The sequence below is a fragment of the Heterocephalus glaber genome, unplaced genomic scaffold, assembly GCF_053883595.1.
Source record: "Heterocephalus glaber isolate CG9 unplaced genomic scaffold, H.glaber_assembly_v1.0 deba00000594, whole genome shotgun sequence".
Classification (NCBI taxonomy): Eukaryota; Metazoa; Chordata; class Mammalia; order Rodentia; family Bathyergidae; genus Heterocephalus; species Heterocephalus glaber.
In genome coordinates, this window is record NW_028258151.1 from 14,478,918 (window position 1) to 14,495,735 (window position 16,818).

The 16,818-nt window shown below is 51.5% G+C and overlaps 1 protein-coding gene across 44 annotated transcripts in view; it reads right to left on the minus strand.

The window, feature by feature from the left end:
- Nrxn2 (neurexin 2) overlaps window positions 1-16,818 on the minus strand; it is a 108,674-nt gene that overhangs the window by 89,330 nt on the left and 2,526 nt on the right. For all 44 annotated transcript variants that reach the window (XM_021264658.2, XM_087205247.1, XM_087205239.1 and 41 more), the window contains exon 2: window positions 9,843-10,751. In XM_021264658.2, coding sequence (XP_021120317.2) covers window positions 9,843-10,569 — 727 coding nt within the window. In that variant the 5' untranslated portion in view covers window positions 10,570-10,751. The remainder of the gene's footprint in view (window positions 1-9,842; window positions 10,752-16,818) is intronic.

The window sequence follows — 16,818 nt, forward strand, 5'->3', positions numbered from 1 at the left end:
CAGCCTTGTGTGTTACAAACACACTTCTACGAAATACAGAGCTTCTTTTACCTGACAGCTGCATCACCAGAAGCCATATATACAATGATTTTCTTAAATAAACTGAATGAAATCACAGTTACGGGAGTAGTGTCTGGCTGAAAGGGGCCTCAAGAAATACCTTGAGCTCTCTGAGAACTGCCATGTTGGGATTCTTTGGTCCTAGTGTGCTAAGGCCTGGTCAGTAAGTATAGTCACACACCAGCATCTGTGCAAACAGGAAGTTCGGAGATTTCTAGCTAATCTAACATGCCAGCTATTGCAAAACATATTTTCATCTGCCAGGAACATGCATCATGCTACACTCAGGAACGTGAAACCAGCACTCCTGGCTTCCACAGGATGGCACCTTCAGACCCTCAGCTGCTCTGTCCTCTTTTCTGCTTCATCTGGGCCCCTTAGCTGCCATCCTGCACTCCTCCAAGCCTAGTTCCCTCCCTTCATACTCCTTCTGTTTGTCCCTACCCTTCTTGGTGACAGCTCACTTTGGCAGCTTAGGGACACCCAAACCTGTATTTGTAGCCCCGGTCTCTTCCTGGAGTGACAGGACATGTGTCTTCACCTGACTGCTCTGCAGTTGCTCCAATAGCTCTGTGACACCTAAACCTACCACCTAAACCTGAGGCCGTGCTTAACATGCCCACTCCCAACTGAGGGCCCATTTCCCTGGATTTAGCAAAGACCCTGCTTCCAACCAACAATCCCTGAATTCCCACAACATGCCCCACACTGCCAGGCTCTGGATATGCCCTTTAATCACATGGCAGGAGCTGTGCTGACCCTCCCCTGGGACACTGCATCGGCCTTGCTGCAATCCCAATGAGCTCACAGTGTAAATCTCCCTCCTCTACACAGACGGTGCAATTCTCCTCTGCCATCACCTCAGCCCTTGTCCACTGCGATTCTGGGTCACCCAAGGCCACATCCTCGCTCACACCTGGTTTCCTGTAGTAGCCTCCCACCAGTTGGCACCTGCCCTTCCCCAGCCAGCTCCACTGTCACAGGGACCAGATACACCTTACCACATCCCGCTGTGATCACCACACACAAACTTTTCAGTGGCTCTGGGTTTGGCTCTGGGTTGAGCTCTTCTGCGCTTTCAGCCCACATGCCCATCTGCCTTGAGAGCAGCTCTCCCTCAGTATCCTCAGGGGCCGGGGAGCCTCCCCGCAAGCCCTCTCCTCTCCTGCCTGCCTTCCCCGATCAGGTCCCCCAGAAAGCAACTGTGCTCATTTTCCAGACCCATCACCAAGACCTCTGGGTTCCACCTGCTGAAACCTTCCATCCCTACCAGCACGTTTTGAAGGCCACGCCTGAGTCCGCTCCTCTCCTGCGAAAATTAATAGGCCTCTGAGATGATCCCCATCCAACCAGCTTTTGCACCCTGCAGTTCATACTCCACACACTGTTAATGTGCTCTACCGTTTCACAACCCTGTTGTAAACCTTCACAGATGGCTTCTCTTGGACGTCACCGGGTAGGGTCCACCTTCTCTGGCAGGCCCTTTCCAAGCCCAACTGACCCTCACTCCAGTCTCCTTGCCTGTAACTGTCCAGGCTCCAGCTTCTTTCCACTGCCCCAGTAGGCCCTATTCTGCAAATTCCATTCCCTGTGCTAGAAACACTCTTCCCATACACACAGCTGCTGGAGAAAGTCGACTCTTCCTTTCAGGACTGGGTCAGTACACATCTGCATGTTCCAGACACAGGAGAGCAGCCATACACCCTCTTTTGTGCCAGTTCCAGACATGTACATTATATTATTATTTCACTTTTTTTTTGGTACTGGGGATCGAACTTGGGTCCTTGTGCTTGCGCAGCAGGTGGCAAAACCACTGGGCTAAATCCGTAGTCTATTCAACTTTCATACACATGAGTCCTCACTGCCTTACTAGAGGACAAAGATGGGCTCATAGATGGTATTGTCTTGCATAGCATGAACTCCAGATCCCAGTAAATTGGTGTTTGTTTGTTTGTTTGTTTTTGAGACAGGGTCTCAAGGTAGTTTGAATTCAGGCTGGCCTCAAACTCACGGCAATCCTCCTGCCTCAGCCTCCCAAATGCTGGGGTAACAGTTATGTACTGCCTCACCCATCTCTCCAGCAAATTGTTATTAAGGACAGTGATAAAGACCAGAAGAGTAGCTGCTGTAATCCTAGCACTTGGGAGGCCGAGGCAGGAAGATTGCTGTGAGTCCGCTGCCATTCTGGGCTATACAATGAGTTCAAAGCCAGCCTGAACTACATAGTGAGACTGTGTCTCAAAAAAGATGGGGGTGGGATTTAGCTCAGTGATTCTGTCGCCTGCCTCGCAAGCACAAGGTCCTGAGTTCAAACCCCAGTACAAAAAAAGAAAACCAGAAGGGTGATAAAGTATCCCCAACCACATTCCACCAAGTATATTTACTATTAATGACATGCAATTCTAACAAGTCTGGAAAGGGTGATTTCCAAGTTCACACACACACACAACACACACACTAGGGGAGAGAGAGAGGTAGGTCACTACCTAGCAACTTCTCCTCATAAGGGCAAAGAAGGAAAAACTAGGAAAAGCTGATATAAAAACTCCAAAGCAGGACAGGCAGGAACCACTGCAGGCAAAGCCAACTCCAGTGAAGGAACCACTCCACAACACAGTCCAATGTAACACCAGAGGGGAATTATGACCTCCCTGAGTCACTGGGGAAAAGCTAAATCACATGCCAGGCATTCAGCTTAGGGAACCAGAGAGGTGTGCGATACATTTTGAAAAGATTTCCACTGAAACATTTTCAGTGTTGGTGAGTTTTGTGTTTTACTGGGGTAATTCCCAGCTCTCCAGGAGAGCTGCTCCTAGAGGGTTCAGAAGACAGGTTGTCCTGCTCCAACCCCACTATGCTCTCTGTGCAGGCGCAGCAGACCTGTGTGTACAGGGACACCCTCAGCACACGCACGGCTCCTGCGAGAACTGTGGCTTGGGGCACAGAAGGTGCTCAGTGAAACACTGCCCCTAAGCAGCCCGATAGCCAAACATGGGTCAGCAGTGGCCAGAGCACTCCTCTTTGGAGGAATCATGGAGATAGGTAAAGAAAGTGCCACGGGCCCTGGAGTCAGCTCAGAGCTCAGGTCCCAGCTCTTGCATTGCTGAGCCTCACTTTGACGTTCTGTGAAATGTAAACCAATACTCATGCAGGGATCATGATAATTAAATGAGACAAACACCCCCAGCAACTAGCAAAGGCTCAATGGCTACAAGGCCCTCTTCTCCCTTGGTCCTGCATGTGGTTCTCTTTAGGTTCTAGCAATTCCTTCACTGCTTCTGCAGCTGCTCCTCTTACACTTCCTCCCATTGTTTGCTTCTCTGAGGTTTTCTGCTCAATTCTCCTCACCTTCTCCTTGGCCACCTCAAAGACTCACTGCACACAGGGCTCCCAGGGCTCCATCCGCAACCCCATCTGCAACGCAAAGCTCTGGTCTCACACTTTAAAGCACCTGAATATCTCTGGGTTAAGAATGCCAAGGGGCACCAAAATTCAACACGTGCAGGGTCCATTGTCCCAATCCTGCTCCCCTTCCCAACTTCCTCCTTCCCTCTCACCTCTCCACCACCATCAACCATACAAACCAAAGCCTCCTGTTCTCAGACTCCTCTCCTCCCTCCCTACATTCAAAGGTGAATCCCTCTGCAGGTCAATCTCAGCAGCAGCTCTCACCAGAGCTGCAACCACCCTTCTTGGCCACTCTCCAAGACAGCCAAGGTTCAGGGCCTCCAAATGCCTTGCCTGAACCACTTCCCAGCTGATTTCTCCACCACTTAACTCTGCCCTCTATAATCCCTCTACACTTCACTCCCAGCTTCCTAAATACAGCTCTTATCTTCATCATATACCTGATCAAACACTTGTGGCTCCATTTGCCAATATACTGTACCCAGTCAGCATCCACTATGTGTTAGTTGAATGATTTAAGCCAATCTCCAAGACTTGGCATCAATCTGCTTCAACTGCTGCAGATTCCATTCTTCTCCCTCCCTCCTTGCTGCCCCTCTGCAGATACAATGTATGTTTTCCCTCTTCCATGCCTTTGTTCTTACCAGTTCCTTTGCTGGGAGTGATTCCCATTAAACCAAGCTTGCTAATTAATGTTCAGGGCCAATCCTAAACAGCATGTCTTTCATAAACCCACTTCCAATCCCCCTAACTTACAAACTCTCCCCTTCTTTGAGACCCCAATAATACTTTTCTTATAATAATGACTACTATGTACTCACCACTAATTATGTATCAAACATTCATTTAATTATCACAATAAACTTGTGAGGTAAGCATGCTTATCTCCATTTTACAGATAAAGAAAAATGAGCATAAAGAGTAGATACCCATCTGATATTACAGATCTAGTAGGTAGAGAAGATAGATTTAAACCCAGGTCTGAGCCACCAAAGTCTGTGGTTTCATCACTAAGCTAGAGTTTTGCTGCATCTGGGCATTTACCACCTCTAGTGTTGTTGTGGGGGGGTTGTTTGTTTGTTGTTACAGCAAATTAAGTATCCCTTATCTGCAGGACATGGTGGTGCATGCCTGTAATACCAGCACTTGAGGCTGAGGCAGGAGGATTGCCATGAGTTTGAGACCAGCCTGGGCTACACAGTGAGTCCAAGGCCAGCCTAAACTATATAATGAAACTGTTTCAAAAAGAAAAGTGGGGCTGGGGATTTAGCTCAGTGGTCTCTGCGCCTGCCTCAAAAGCACAAGGTCCTCAGTTTGATCCCTGGTACCAAAAAAACACAAACAAACAAAAAGAAAAGGGGGGGCGGGGCGTGGAGCTGGGGATTTAGCTCAGTGGTGCTGCCACCTGCCTCACATGCGCAAGGTCCTGAGTTCGATCCCCATACCAAAAAAAAAAAGGTCCTCATTTAAAATGCCTAGGACCAGAAGTGTTTCATTTTTGGGATTTTTCAGATTTTGGAATATTTGCACATACATAATGAAATATCTTGGGGACGGACTTAACTCTGAAGGTGGAATTCATTTGTTTCATATACAGTACATCTTATCAACTGGGCATGGGGGCACATGCCTGTAATCCTAGCACTTAGGAGGTTGAGGCACAAGGGTCGCTATGAGATCAAGGCCAGCTAGGCTTAGATAGTGAGTTCAAGGCCAGCTTGAACTACATAGTGAAAACCTATCTCCAAAAATATATATATCAATTATATATAATATATTAAATAATCATATATAATATATAGTATATATTTTATATATATATATATATATATATATATATATATATATATATCTTATGCACACAACCTGAAGATAATCTTATAGATTTTTTTCTAGTACCAGAGATTGAACCCAGGACCTTTGCACTGAGCTACATCTCCAGCCCTGCTTTATTTTTTACATTGAGACTTGACTTGCTAATTCACTAAGTTATCCAGTGCTCAAACTTGTGATCCTCCTGCCTCAGCCTTCCAGAGCACTGGGATCTCAGGCATGTGCTATCACATCCAGCTTATACTATATTTTTATTGCACCTGTGTCCTGACTGGGACCCATCACATGAGGTCAAGTATCAAATTTTTCACTTGTGGTGTCATGTCAGTGCTCAAAAAAATTCAGTTTTGGGAGCACTATGGATTTCAGATTTTCAAATTAAGGACGTTCAAATGATATTTACTGAGCATTTTCTATTTGGTAAGTACTTTCCTATGTACTTTTCATTATTCATGTAACTTGATTCTCACATCAACTCTATAATGTAGATGCCATTACTATCCTATTTTACAGATAGGAAGCTTAAGTCTAAGTTCATTGCCCAGGCACTGTGGATGTAGAATCTCTCTCTTAACCATTCACTTTACTGACTTTTTATCTGCTTCCTCAATTAAAAAGTCAACTTCCACAACAGAAAGTCTGCTTTATTTATCTCTGACTCCCCTGCCGCCCTCAGTACACAGCCTATCACAAAGAAGGTCTTGGTTACTACCTGCTAAATTAAATCACTAACGAACTTAGAAGAGACACATATAAGACACCTGTGACTATCTCCCTGCAGCACACGCACTACCACTACTTTCCTACTTTTCTCTCAAGCAAGGTGTACACCTGACACTCAGCCCTATACATCTGTACCCCAACTCCATCCAATGTCTCCCACACAGACCTGCACACCCCTTCTTCCTGGATCACATTCCAGCCCATTTTACACACCCATACACACACACACACATACACACGACACATGGGTGACACCAGGAAGTACAGACATGCAAACCACTGCAAAATCCCAGACTACTCTCTCCAAGCTTTGGCAGATAATCAGCAGCAGGTACACAGACTCTCAGTTACTCACTTAGCTTTGTCTTCAAGTTTGTGTGGCCAGACATCCCCAGAAGAAAAAAAAAGCAAATTTCCTGGCATGGAGGTTCTCATTCGATGGGTAAGCACAGACCCCAGGAAGCAGAGGAGATTCCAAAAGATACACAAATCCATATGGACACCAAGCATCTGAAGGCAGACTCATACATCTTGTGTATAAAACTAAAATCTATTTTTCTAATGTATATTTTATTAACCACAATGGCAAATATAACATCAAAGTCATCTAAAAGCTTTCCAAATTCACAGGAACTTTGAGTCATTTATTTTCCCAATAAACAGATACAAAAATAATAACTACTATTTGGAAGGAGTACTATGAATTACTGACTTTAAAAAATGCCCTTAGCTAAATAAATAAATAAAATCCCCTTAGCTGGGCAATGTGACACACACCTGTAGTCCCAGCACTCAGGAGGCTGAAGCAGGAGGATCACCAGGAGTTCATGGCCAGCCTGGGCTTCATAATAAATTCAAGACCAACCTGAACTACATAGCGAGACCCTGTCTCAAAACAACAACAATAATAATAATGCCCTCAATTTCAGAAAACGTTGGAAACCATTCAAAGCAGATAATAATGAAGTAACTGTAACTTCCAAGGAAGCTTGAAGAGTCTGGACCTGAGAATTGCTCAGAAATCAGGAGCCAGACCCACTCCCCTTAAAGGCTTCCTACCTCCATCCCAATAACTAACGATGGGAACCCATGCCCTTTCTCATTGGCTAGATAAGAATGCACTAGAAGAGGTGCAGTGAGTACAGGATATTACAAAGCTGCCTTGGAAAAAAGGAATAAATATAGGGAGCAGAAATGAAGTTGTGGTGTGGGGAGAAGAAGGAGGGGAACCAGTAGGGTCATTGCTGTGACTGTCATCTCCAGGTGCAGTCAGTGTCTGCACATGGCCACCCACAATATATTTCTGAAAACATATGAACACATATGGCCTAACCTCAAGTCTTTATTCTCTCAAGTACTTATTAATATCTTTTCATTCATTCTACAAATCTTTATCAAACACCCACTAAGTGCCTGGTGCTATATTAGGTGCAGAAAATACAGAGATGAATAAAGACACGACTTGCCCTTTTATCACAAAGCACCATTCTCTCAACAGATCACACACACAGACACACAGGCAACCCTGCCTGTACCAGCTGTCTGACAGCCACCCAATGTTTTCTTTCCTTTTTCTTACATGAATGTCTTACATACACACAAAAATGGGTCAGACACACACATATAGCCATCTCTCTCAGTTTTATCACAGCTAACATATTCATCTGATGCACACCAGCACACCCATTTAATACAACCATTCATATCACACACAGTCACTCAAACACATCTCACATGCACAACAGGCATTCAGAAGCACATATTTCATTTGACTCACTGGAAGCCTCTGGCCAATGAACACTCAGAGAAGGGACCGACCAGGGTGCTTCTGTGTGCATTTCTCATACACCCGGGCCCAAGTTAGCCACAGTGAGACCATGAACCAGTTACTCTCTATAGCCTGAATTTCCCTTCCATCAAATTATTAGAAAGGTTCATCCTATTCTCTCAGGAAGGCTTGGTGGGGTGGAGTCATAGGACTAGAGAATAACAATAAGGTCCTGGCAAGATTTTTCATAAACTCCAGGTGTCTTACCAAGGCCTTACATTCAACCACCTATCTGTGGGAACCTGCACACAAGCATACACCCCTAAGCTGTGTATTGCTCACCCCACGGGCACTAGGCTCCTAACAATAAGCACTACTATTCAGACAGATCCATTCACACATAAAACACATGCTGCCAGACTCATGGGCTTTTGCACACAAGACACAATTTCACAGTTTAGGGAGCACTTCAACTCCCTGGAGAAAAAGCGAGAAGGCGTCAGATTAACTTAATACACACAGTTCCTGAAGGTACATCCTACAGCCATGTACAAATAATCCCACAAAGACAATACCAAGGCCACAACTACAAATACACAGTCAGAACCTACAGATCTGGCACCTCCTAATGCTGTCCACATGCACACAGCCATGGGGACACCCATTCCCAGAGCCTCATTTGTTTGTGGGCACAAACATCACATACACACTCTCCCCAAAAGAATCTTCCACCTACAGATGGACACACACACACCAACAAATGTCCAGTGACCCAGTCCTTCAAGAGGTACTAGAGAGAGGAAAGCATGTCTGATTGCACACCTATCCTGGAAAAAGAGTTGCCACCCCTAAACTGACAAAGAACCTGTCCCCTACCCTCAGCCAGACCAAAGTAAATGAGGTCCTGAAAGTCTCTCCTGCCTTCATCCCCACTAAAGCTACATTCCAGCCCTAGCTCAACCCTCTGCCCTCATTTCCTCACTTCAGACACACCCTCCTGCAGCTGGGGTGTGGGCCCAAATCCCCTCCCCAACGACCCCCTCCAAGTCTCCATTCCGTGTTCATCCCTCGTCCCAGGGCCCCAGGAATCCCAAACCCCACGGTCTACGGGCTACACAAGCCTCCCTTCCAGTTCTCTCACTGGGAGAGACCACCTGCTATCCTGAGCCCTCACCACGACCGACCGCCAACTCCTGGCCAGGAGCCTTGGGCCCCCCTCTCGCGAATCTTTTCTTCTCTGGCCATTCGGTGGTGAAAAGGAACATTCGGTTCCTTCCGTCCTGCTGGGTGTGGGCACAGCCTCGCACACCGGCCCTCTCGCCCAGGCCTTCATCTGTAGGTTCAGTCCAGGCCTTTCCCCTCCACCCCACTTTCCTCAGACCTTCACAGAATAAAGGGGGGGCGGACAACGGAAGCACCCAGACGCTCACGGGCTCCGCCCACAAGGCCCGCCCCTATCTCTCATAGGCCCACCCCGTCTCTCAAAGCCCGTCTACACAGGTCCCGCCCCGTCTCTCATAGGACCCGCCCACACAGGTCCCACCCAAACGCCCCACAGCCCCACATGACGCCCCAAGGGGACTCCACAGGCCCAGCCTCCTACAGACAAGCCCACACAGGTACCAGCCTCAAAGGCTGGTCCACACTCACTTGCCCTCCCACACTCACAACCCTTCAAAAGCCCCACACACGACCCGGTCCGCTCCCCCAGCTCGCCCCGTACAGGCCCACTCTCGTGTCAGCCCCTACACACAAGGCTCCACCCACTGTTTCTCGCAGGCCCAGTCCACAAGACCTCACTACCCGCCTCAGACCCAACCATACCGACTACCGCAGGTAGCCCGGACGCTCACACTGGCCACGCCCACCTCGGTCACGCCCACGCCAGCCCGCCTCCAGCCCGCAAGTTCACCGGCAAGTTCCAGCCCGCAGGCACCAGTCTTCACAGGCCCTCGGGCCGGCACAAGCTCACCCTCCCTCACGCCGACCCGAGCTGAGAGGCCCAACCCGGACCCCAGCCACTCGCGCGAGCGCGGCTTCCCCGACTCACCTTCGCTGCAGAACTTGCCGCTAAAGCCCGTGTGGCTGCAGTCGCAGCCCACCTCGCCGGGGGCCAGCACGGTGCAGAGCCCGCCGTTGGCGCAGGGGTTGCGAGCAGGCGCGCACAGCGGGTCAGCGGCCGCGCCGCGCAGGCCCTGGCTTCCCAGCAGCGCTGGGGGCCGCTCGCCCAGCTTCAGGTTGGCCAGGAGGCCGCGGAAGGGCGGCTCGTACTTGGCGGTGCTGAGCGTGAGCGCCGAGAGGCGCACGTCCGGCGGGATGCCGCCCACGAACAGGTCACTGGCTACCTGCATCTCTCGCCGCTTGGAGCGCACCTCGGCGGCGCGGGCCTCGCCGTCCACCGCCAGCGCCGTGCGGCGCGCGTCGCGGGTCAGCAACACCATGTGCCAGCGGTCGTCGGCCACCGGCGTGTCCAGCTGCAGCGTGGCCGGCTCGGCGCACGAGAGCGTGAAGCGCAGCCGCAGGCGCCCGTCCACCAGCAGCAGCTCCAGGAAGTCGCAGTCGCCGCCGTCGTCCAGGTAGAGCAACAGCGCGCGCGTTGTGTTGGTGCGAAGGCTGAAGCTGAGCTCGCCGCTGCTCGCCGCTCCTGCCCAGCGCGCATAGCGAGCCCACTGCCCGGGGCCGCCGCCGAACTCCAACCCGCCCGCGCCCGCCGCCAGCACGAACACAAGCAGCAGGAGCGGCGGCGGTGGCGGTTGCCACCGGCTCCCGGGCGCCATGCCTCCGGCGGCCCGGGCCCCGCTCGGGCTTCAGAGCCGCGGATGCATGGGGCGAGCAGGGGGCCGGGCGCCCCCCGCGCCGAGCGGGGCTGCCTCGCCGGCTCACAGTGCCATGGGCCCGGCCGCGAAGAGAGACCCCCGGGCGCCGCAGCGGGCTCCGATGGATGAAGGGGGAGGGAAGCCTGCGGGGAGACAGAGAGGAAAGCGTTAGTGAGGGGCTCGGAGGGAGGGGCCCGCCGGTGTCTGGCTCCTCGCTCCGGATGACCACCTGTTTCCCTTTAGGACAGGCCCCAGACTGCAAAATGTCTGGAAGTAAGTACGCAGGGCCCAACACTTATCGAGAGCTGGTACTACTCACTAGAAGTGTGTCCACTCTAGAGTTTAGACAGGGAGAGCTGACAGCCAGGAGTCCGGTAAGAGCCCAAGCCTGCTCCCATCACGCTAACCCTCTCAAAGGACCTGGGCGTCAGCACCAAGGCCAGTTCCTTGGGTAAAGCTAGGCCTCTCGGCGAGCTAGCGAGTGACCCCAGCTCCTTCTTCCCGGAGCTGCCCAACCTCTGTCCGAGGCTCCCACCGCCAGCCACGGATCACTCTCCTCCATCAGCTCTTGATGCTGGATAATGAAGTTGCTAAATAATTCATTGAGATTAATTAAATGCCAATTCGTCAATGGTATCACAGGGTAACCAGGCTGGGAAGGGGGCAAGAAAGAAGCCAACTAGGACCTAGGTAACCATTCCCCAAGCCCTCTCCACTCCTATAAGAGTACAGGCATCCAGTTTCATATACCCATGCCCCTCACCCAAACCACTCTCCCTGTCCTGGGCCCCAACCTCGCCAGCCCAGGTCCTTCTGAAGCTAATCTGCCTGTCACCCTCAAGTTCCAGCTCCCGGTCCTCAGCCTCAGGACTGGCCCTACTACCTGGGTTCTCCTCACCCATCAGTTCCTCCTGGCCCCCCACCCAGGGATGGAGGAGCTACCAGGAGCCAAGCAGGTTCATTTGCATAAAATTGCCTTTCTGAAATGATTACCCTTGTAACTGGCTGTCAGAGAGCAATTTATACCCCACAACGGGGAGGGGAATTTGCATCTCGTTAAACTCCCAGTCGTAATTATTTATATCCAACAACCCTCCTGAATATTGCATTGATTTTATTTGGGGGAGGGAGGGAAGGAGGTGGAGAGAAGCAGGGAGGGGCCAGAGTTTAGGAAGAGGCAGGGAAAGATGGTGGCAGGGAGGGAGAAGAAGGAGAAGAGCACATGAAAAGTGGCAGAGATGGAAGAGTAATGGAGGAGAAAGGGGGCCTGATGAGGAGAAAAGAGAGAGAAGATTGAGAAAATTAAATTGCAAATTCAAACAGCATTTGTCAAGGCACTGGATCTTGGACTTTTTTACAAATGTCATTTTACTTAATCATTATTCCCATTAATCATTGGGGAAACCCATATAAAGAAGTCTGGGGACTTGCCCAAGGTCATACAGGCAGTCAGCAAGGACCTGGGCTTCACATCCATGTCTGTCCAACTCCAGCATGCCCAGAGAGGTGACAGTGGACAGGACAGCCACACATGTAGCTCACAGAGATGCGAGCCAAAGAAGAGAAGGCCAGCTTGGAGAGGGAAAGGAGAGTAGGAGCAGGGTGCAGAGCTATGTGGGGAAAAGCTCAGTTATGAAAAGAGAGAGAAAGCTAGAGTCCCCCCAAACACCATAGTGAGAGGATAAGCAGAGTCACAGGAGGGCAGGAGTGGTTCAAGTAACACACGCAGAAGGAAGATGGGCAGATAAGTCTCAAGCCATCAGTAATATCTAGGAAGACATCTCTAAGAGACCTGCAAAGCCCAGTCCTCCTTTCCCAACTCCTTCCATCTGGCTCCATCTGACTGCTGCCCCCTCAAACCCATGAGAGCTCCTTTGGGGAACTCAACTGTCCTAACCCAGCACCCCTCCAAGGACTGCCCCTTCCCAGGCAGAAAGGAGAAGATCCAGGCCTGCAGCCCCCCTCCCTAGAAACACTGTTGGGTTATATATAGTTTGCCACTGCCTCTCCTCATTGGGTAATGGAGATAATTAACATGCATGGGCTAATTAGCCAATCAAATTAAATGCAGCACCTGCTCCCAGCCTGATTGACGCCCTCACCCCACACACACACATGCACCCCCACCCCAGCTCAGGGCAGGGGAGGGGGGTCTCTGAGGTTTTGGGAAGGGAAAAGCCAAAGCTCCCTTCCTCTACAGAAGAGACAACTAGAGACTATGCCAGCAGAAGCCCAGACCTGCTGGCCAGAAGAATGGCCATCTCTCTCCCTCATTTGAGGGGTCTCAGCCTGGTCTAGCCAAACTTCATCTGCCTCTTCAGGCGCCCCCCCCACACTCTCACCTAGAGGGAGGAAATTAATTAGCTATTGATTTCCACTGGTGGAGGGAATAGGATTGTGTTCTGTCCACCACCACCCCCAGAGGCTGGGAGGCAGGTGCCAGGGTCCTGAGAGTCAGAGGGCAGGTCACCTGGTTGAGGGCAGGGTGCAAAGTGGGTGAGAGTCCAGGAGTGGGGGACCACTGGTTTGGGTGTGGATAGGGAGTGGGGGATTGTGTGCAGCCACAGGTCTGTGGGCAGCATGGGGCAGAGGCTGGGCTTCTTGGTGCCTCCAGGGAGGGGTGAGAGCAGGGTCTGGGCCCTCAGCCCCTCCAGGCTCATTACTCATTCTCCCCACAGCCCGCAGCTCTGCAGCACAGGCAGCCTGGCTCTGTGCCTGGGGAACGGGGGCTACAGGGCCAACCACGAGGAAGCCCTGGCCCTCCCCAACCCTTTCTCCAGGAACCCAGAGACCCTTGGGGCAGCTTCAGGCTTACAAGGTGGTGACAGCCCCAAGAGGAGTGTGAGCTAAGTGGACACCTGGGTCCGTTCCACCCCACCCCACCCCACCCTGCAGTGCCCAGGACACCTGCTCCTCTGTGCTGCTCCTTCCAGTCTCACTCACCTCACCCCCAGCCTACCCTGCTCCAGCACATGAGGGTTACTGCTGGCTGGGGGTTCCCAGCTTCCTCATCTCCTGCTGCTTGGCTCTGTGGCCCCACAGTAGCCTTGTCGCCAGAGATCTGCTCCCTGTGGGCTACGGCCATTGCCTTGCATAACTACATCAAATAAATTGTCACTGCTCTCACAGTGTCCAGCACTGTCCCCCAAGACCCAGCTTCTTCTCTAGTACTCATTGCCAGTGCAGGGACTCTGCCCAGAGTGGCACAAGAGAGTACCCTGCCTCCTCACAATCCCAGGGCAGTGCACACTGCCAGGCCTGCTGGCCCCAGGCCACTCTCCTCTGGGGAGCTGACCTCTCCCACGGGAAGAATCCTGGGCTCTGGCACCCAGGCAGAGCCTTGTGCCCTCTACCCACAGATGGACTCAGCAGCCTTGGGCAAGTGGCAACATGTAGGAGGGGCTGTGGGTGGGATGACAAGGCCGCCCTCAGAGCCTCCATCTACTCTCTCCCTCCCTATACCCTCTCCTGGCAACTATTCTGGGTCCCCCTGAGCCAGACAGCCTCCTCCTCATCTTCCCACAGGCCCAAGTGCCACTGTAGCATGGAGGAGGCAACTTCCAGGCTCCCCAGCACTGCGTCAGGTGTCAGGCTGGACCCTGACATGATGTCCCCACATGTTACTTATCCTCCAGGCTCTAAGAAGCAGTCTTGTCAGGTAAAGGGGCTGCTGGCTCTAAAGCCTGTGGCCATGCCTCCACCACACTGCCCACAGACTGCAAGGCAATGTCAGGCTCAGAGCTCACCCTCCGCTGGGCAGGCCTTCACAAGGAACACTGCCAGGGTCTCGGATCACACCCAGGACTAAAGACAGGGCCCCCAGTGCCCGTGGGCTCATGGCTCTTTTTTTTTTTTTTTTAATGTAGAAAGTGAGTCCCAGAGAGGGACAGGGACCGACAAAGGTTCATACAGAAGAGCAGGACTAGAACCAAAGTCACTAGCTTTCCATTCTAGATGCTCCCACTGAACCCACTGGTCCAGATCAAGCCTCCTCTGCCTGGCCAGAGGTCCCAGCCCCCACCACCGTGCAAAGTGGGCAGATACATGTGAATTCCAGAGTGAGACAGTCTATGCCTACCTTGACAGAGCCCCAGTGTCCATTCAACCCCTCTCTGGTCAACCCCATGCTACACACACACACACACACGCGTACACTGCACACACATACACCCCTTCAGCTGTGGGAATGCCAGCCTCTCTCTGGCTCTCCTCCTCACGCCAGCTGGGAGCGAGACAGCAGGGGCCTCCCCCAGGCACAAGGGAGGAAGAGCTGGGTTTACACACATTCTGGTGGCCCCAGAAGGCAGCCTGTGGACAGGTGGGAGAAGTGCGTGTTATAAGGGGGAGATTTTGGCATAAGCTAAGGAGAAACTTGCTGGCAATCCAAGCCATGCAACAGTGGAGTAGGCCGCGGGGGGTGAGCTCCCGGCCTGTGGAGGTGTGTGAGTTGAAGTGGGATGAGTACGGCTCGGAGATGCTCAAGAGGGGCTCAAATTGTGAGGCATGAGGCATGCGGGATCAGAGTGTCTGACTCCTGAAGTCCCCTTGGGTTCGGAAGGATTGTGGGGGACACTTTGTCCTCCCTGAAACTCCAGGCAGAACTAACAGTTCTTACCTCCCCTCTTGCTCCTTTCTTCCAGCCCTGATGACCTAGCAGAGGGAAGACCAGGGCAGATCCATACCCAGCCAGAGCCTCAACAGTGATTGCAAGCAAGGTTGTACAGTGCTTACAGGCACTGGCTCTGGACCCTGGTTTCCAATGCCAACTCTACCTCACCCTAGCTGTGTGACCTGTAGCAAGTTACTTAGCCTCTCTGTGCTTCAGTTTCTTTACGAATAAAATAGGGATAATAATAGTGTTGTCAGAATTAGAATTAATGTGTGTAAAGCACTTAGTAGAGAGTCTTTAGCGGAGACTAAAGTGTGAAAAAGTGAAAACTCCTTATCTCAGCGTTTTTACCGAGTCTTTTACGAAACTACATGTGTCTAATGTTTTCTTGGATTCTCACAGGGCCTTAGGGGAGAATAATAAGCCACAGACTACTGCCGCCCCCTTTCACAGAAGAGGACAGTGACAGAGAGCAGAGGGGCCCACAGCAAGCTTTGACTCCACTTTGATTTCATCCAAACCATGGATCCCTAGTCTCCTGGCACCCAGGGAAGGGGTAAAGCGAAAAAGAGGTCTGAAGACTAGTGGGAGTAGAATACCAGGACGGGTGGGAGGGAGTAGGTGTGCTTGCAGGTCCTGGAGCAGGGCTCATTGGCCACAGAGAGAAACAGGAAGTGGCTGAGGACGGGGCAGCTTGAAGTGAGCATGATGAGGTGGCCACAGGTGTGTAGGGCTGAGAAATGGGGGTCTGGGAACAGAGGTCTGCTGGAATGGCTCAGTGGAGTGGGAGCTAGAGCCCAGGTGCCTGCAGCCTTGAGGGTGGGCAGTGGGAGAGATGAGCACACTGAGTGTCCCTGTGCCATGCACAGCTGGGGCATGCCAACCTGGGTGGGGGCACCCATCAACGCAGGGGACAGATGGTTTCCAGGGGCGGCCTGGTGAGTAAGCCTGAGGTGCCTGGGAATGTTCACAAAGGTATCCATGGCAGGTGTGTGTGCATGTGTGTGTGTGTGTGTGTGTGTGTGTGTGTGTGTGTGTATGTGGATGCACGCATGTGCGTAGGAAGGGTTATGGTAATAATGATAAAAATAGCTACTGCTTACTGGGGGCCTTTATAGGCCTAACAAATATATTAAATGAAATAAAGTTCACAAAGACAGGCATGCAGTAAGTGCACAATAAATATAGTTATTGCTATTGTTGCCACTGTAATCAATTCATCTAGTCCTCATAACATCTCATAAGATAGATGCAAGAATACCCATTTTACAGATGAAGAAACTGAGGGGCAGAGCAGAGACTTCACCCTCACCTCCCCAAATTAAATTTTAGTGGCAGCAGAACAGGAGCTTTGTAAACGACAGTGAGGTGCCATGCACTCTCATTTGTTGAATGAGTCTTGGGCAGCCAAGAGCCCTGTCAGTATGGAGGGGCCAGGATGGGAGAGCAAGGACAGATGGAATTGCAGGGTGGGTGGCAGTGCAGACTCACATGGGGCATCCCCACAGGGGCTGGGCAGGGAGCTGCTGAGGAATGGGCAGTGTCTCTGTGTGTGACAGGATGGGGGCATCCAGGTTGTGTGGGAGACCAGGTGTGGCTGA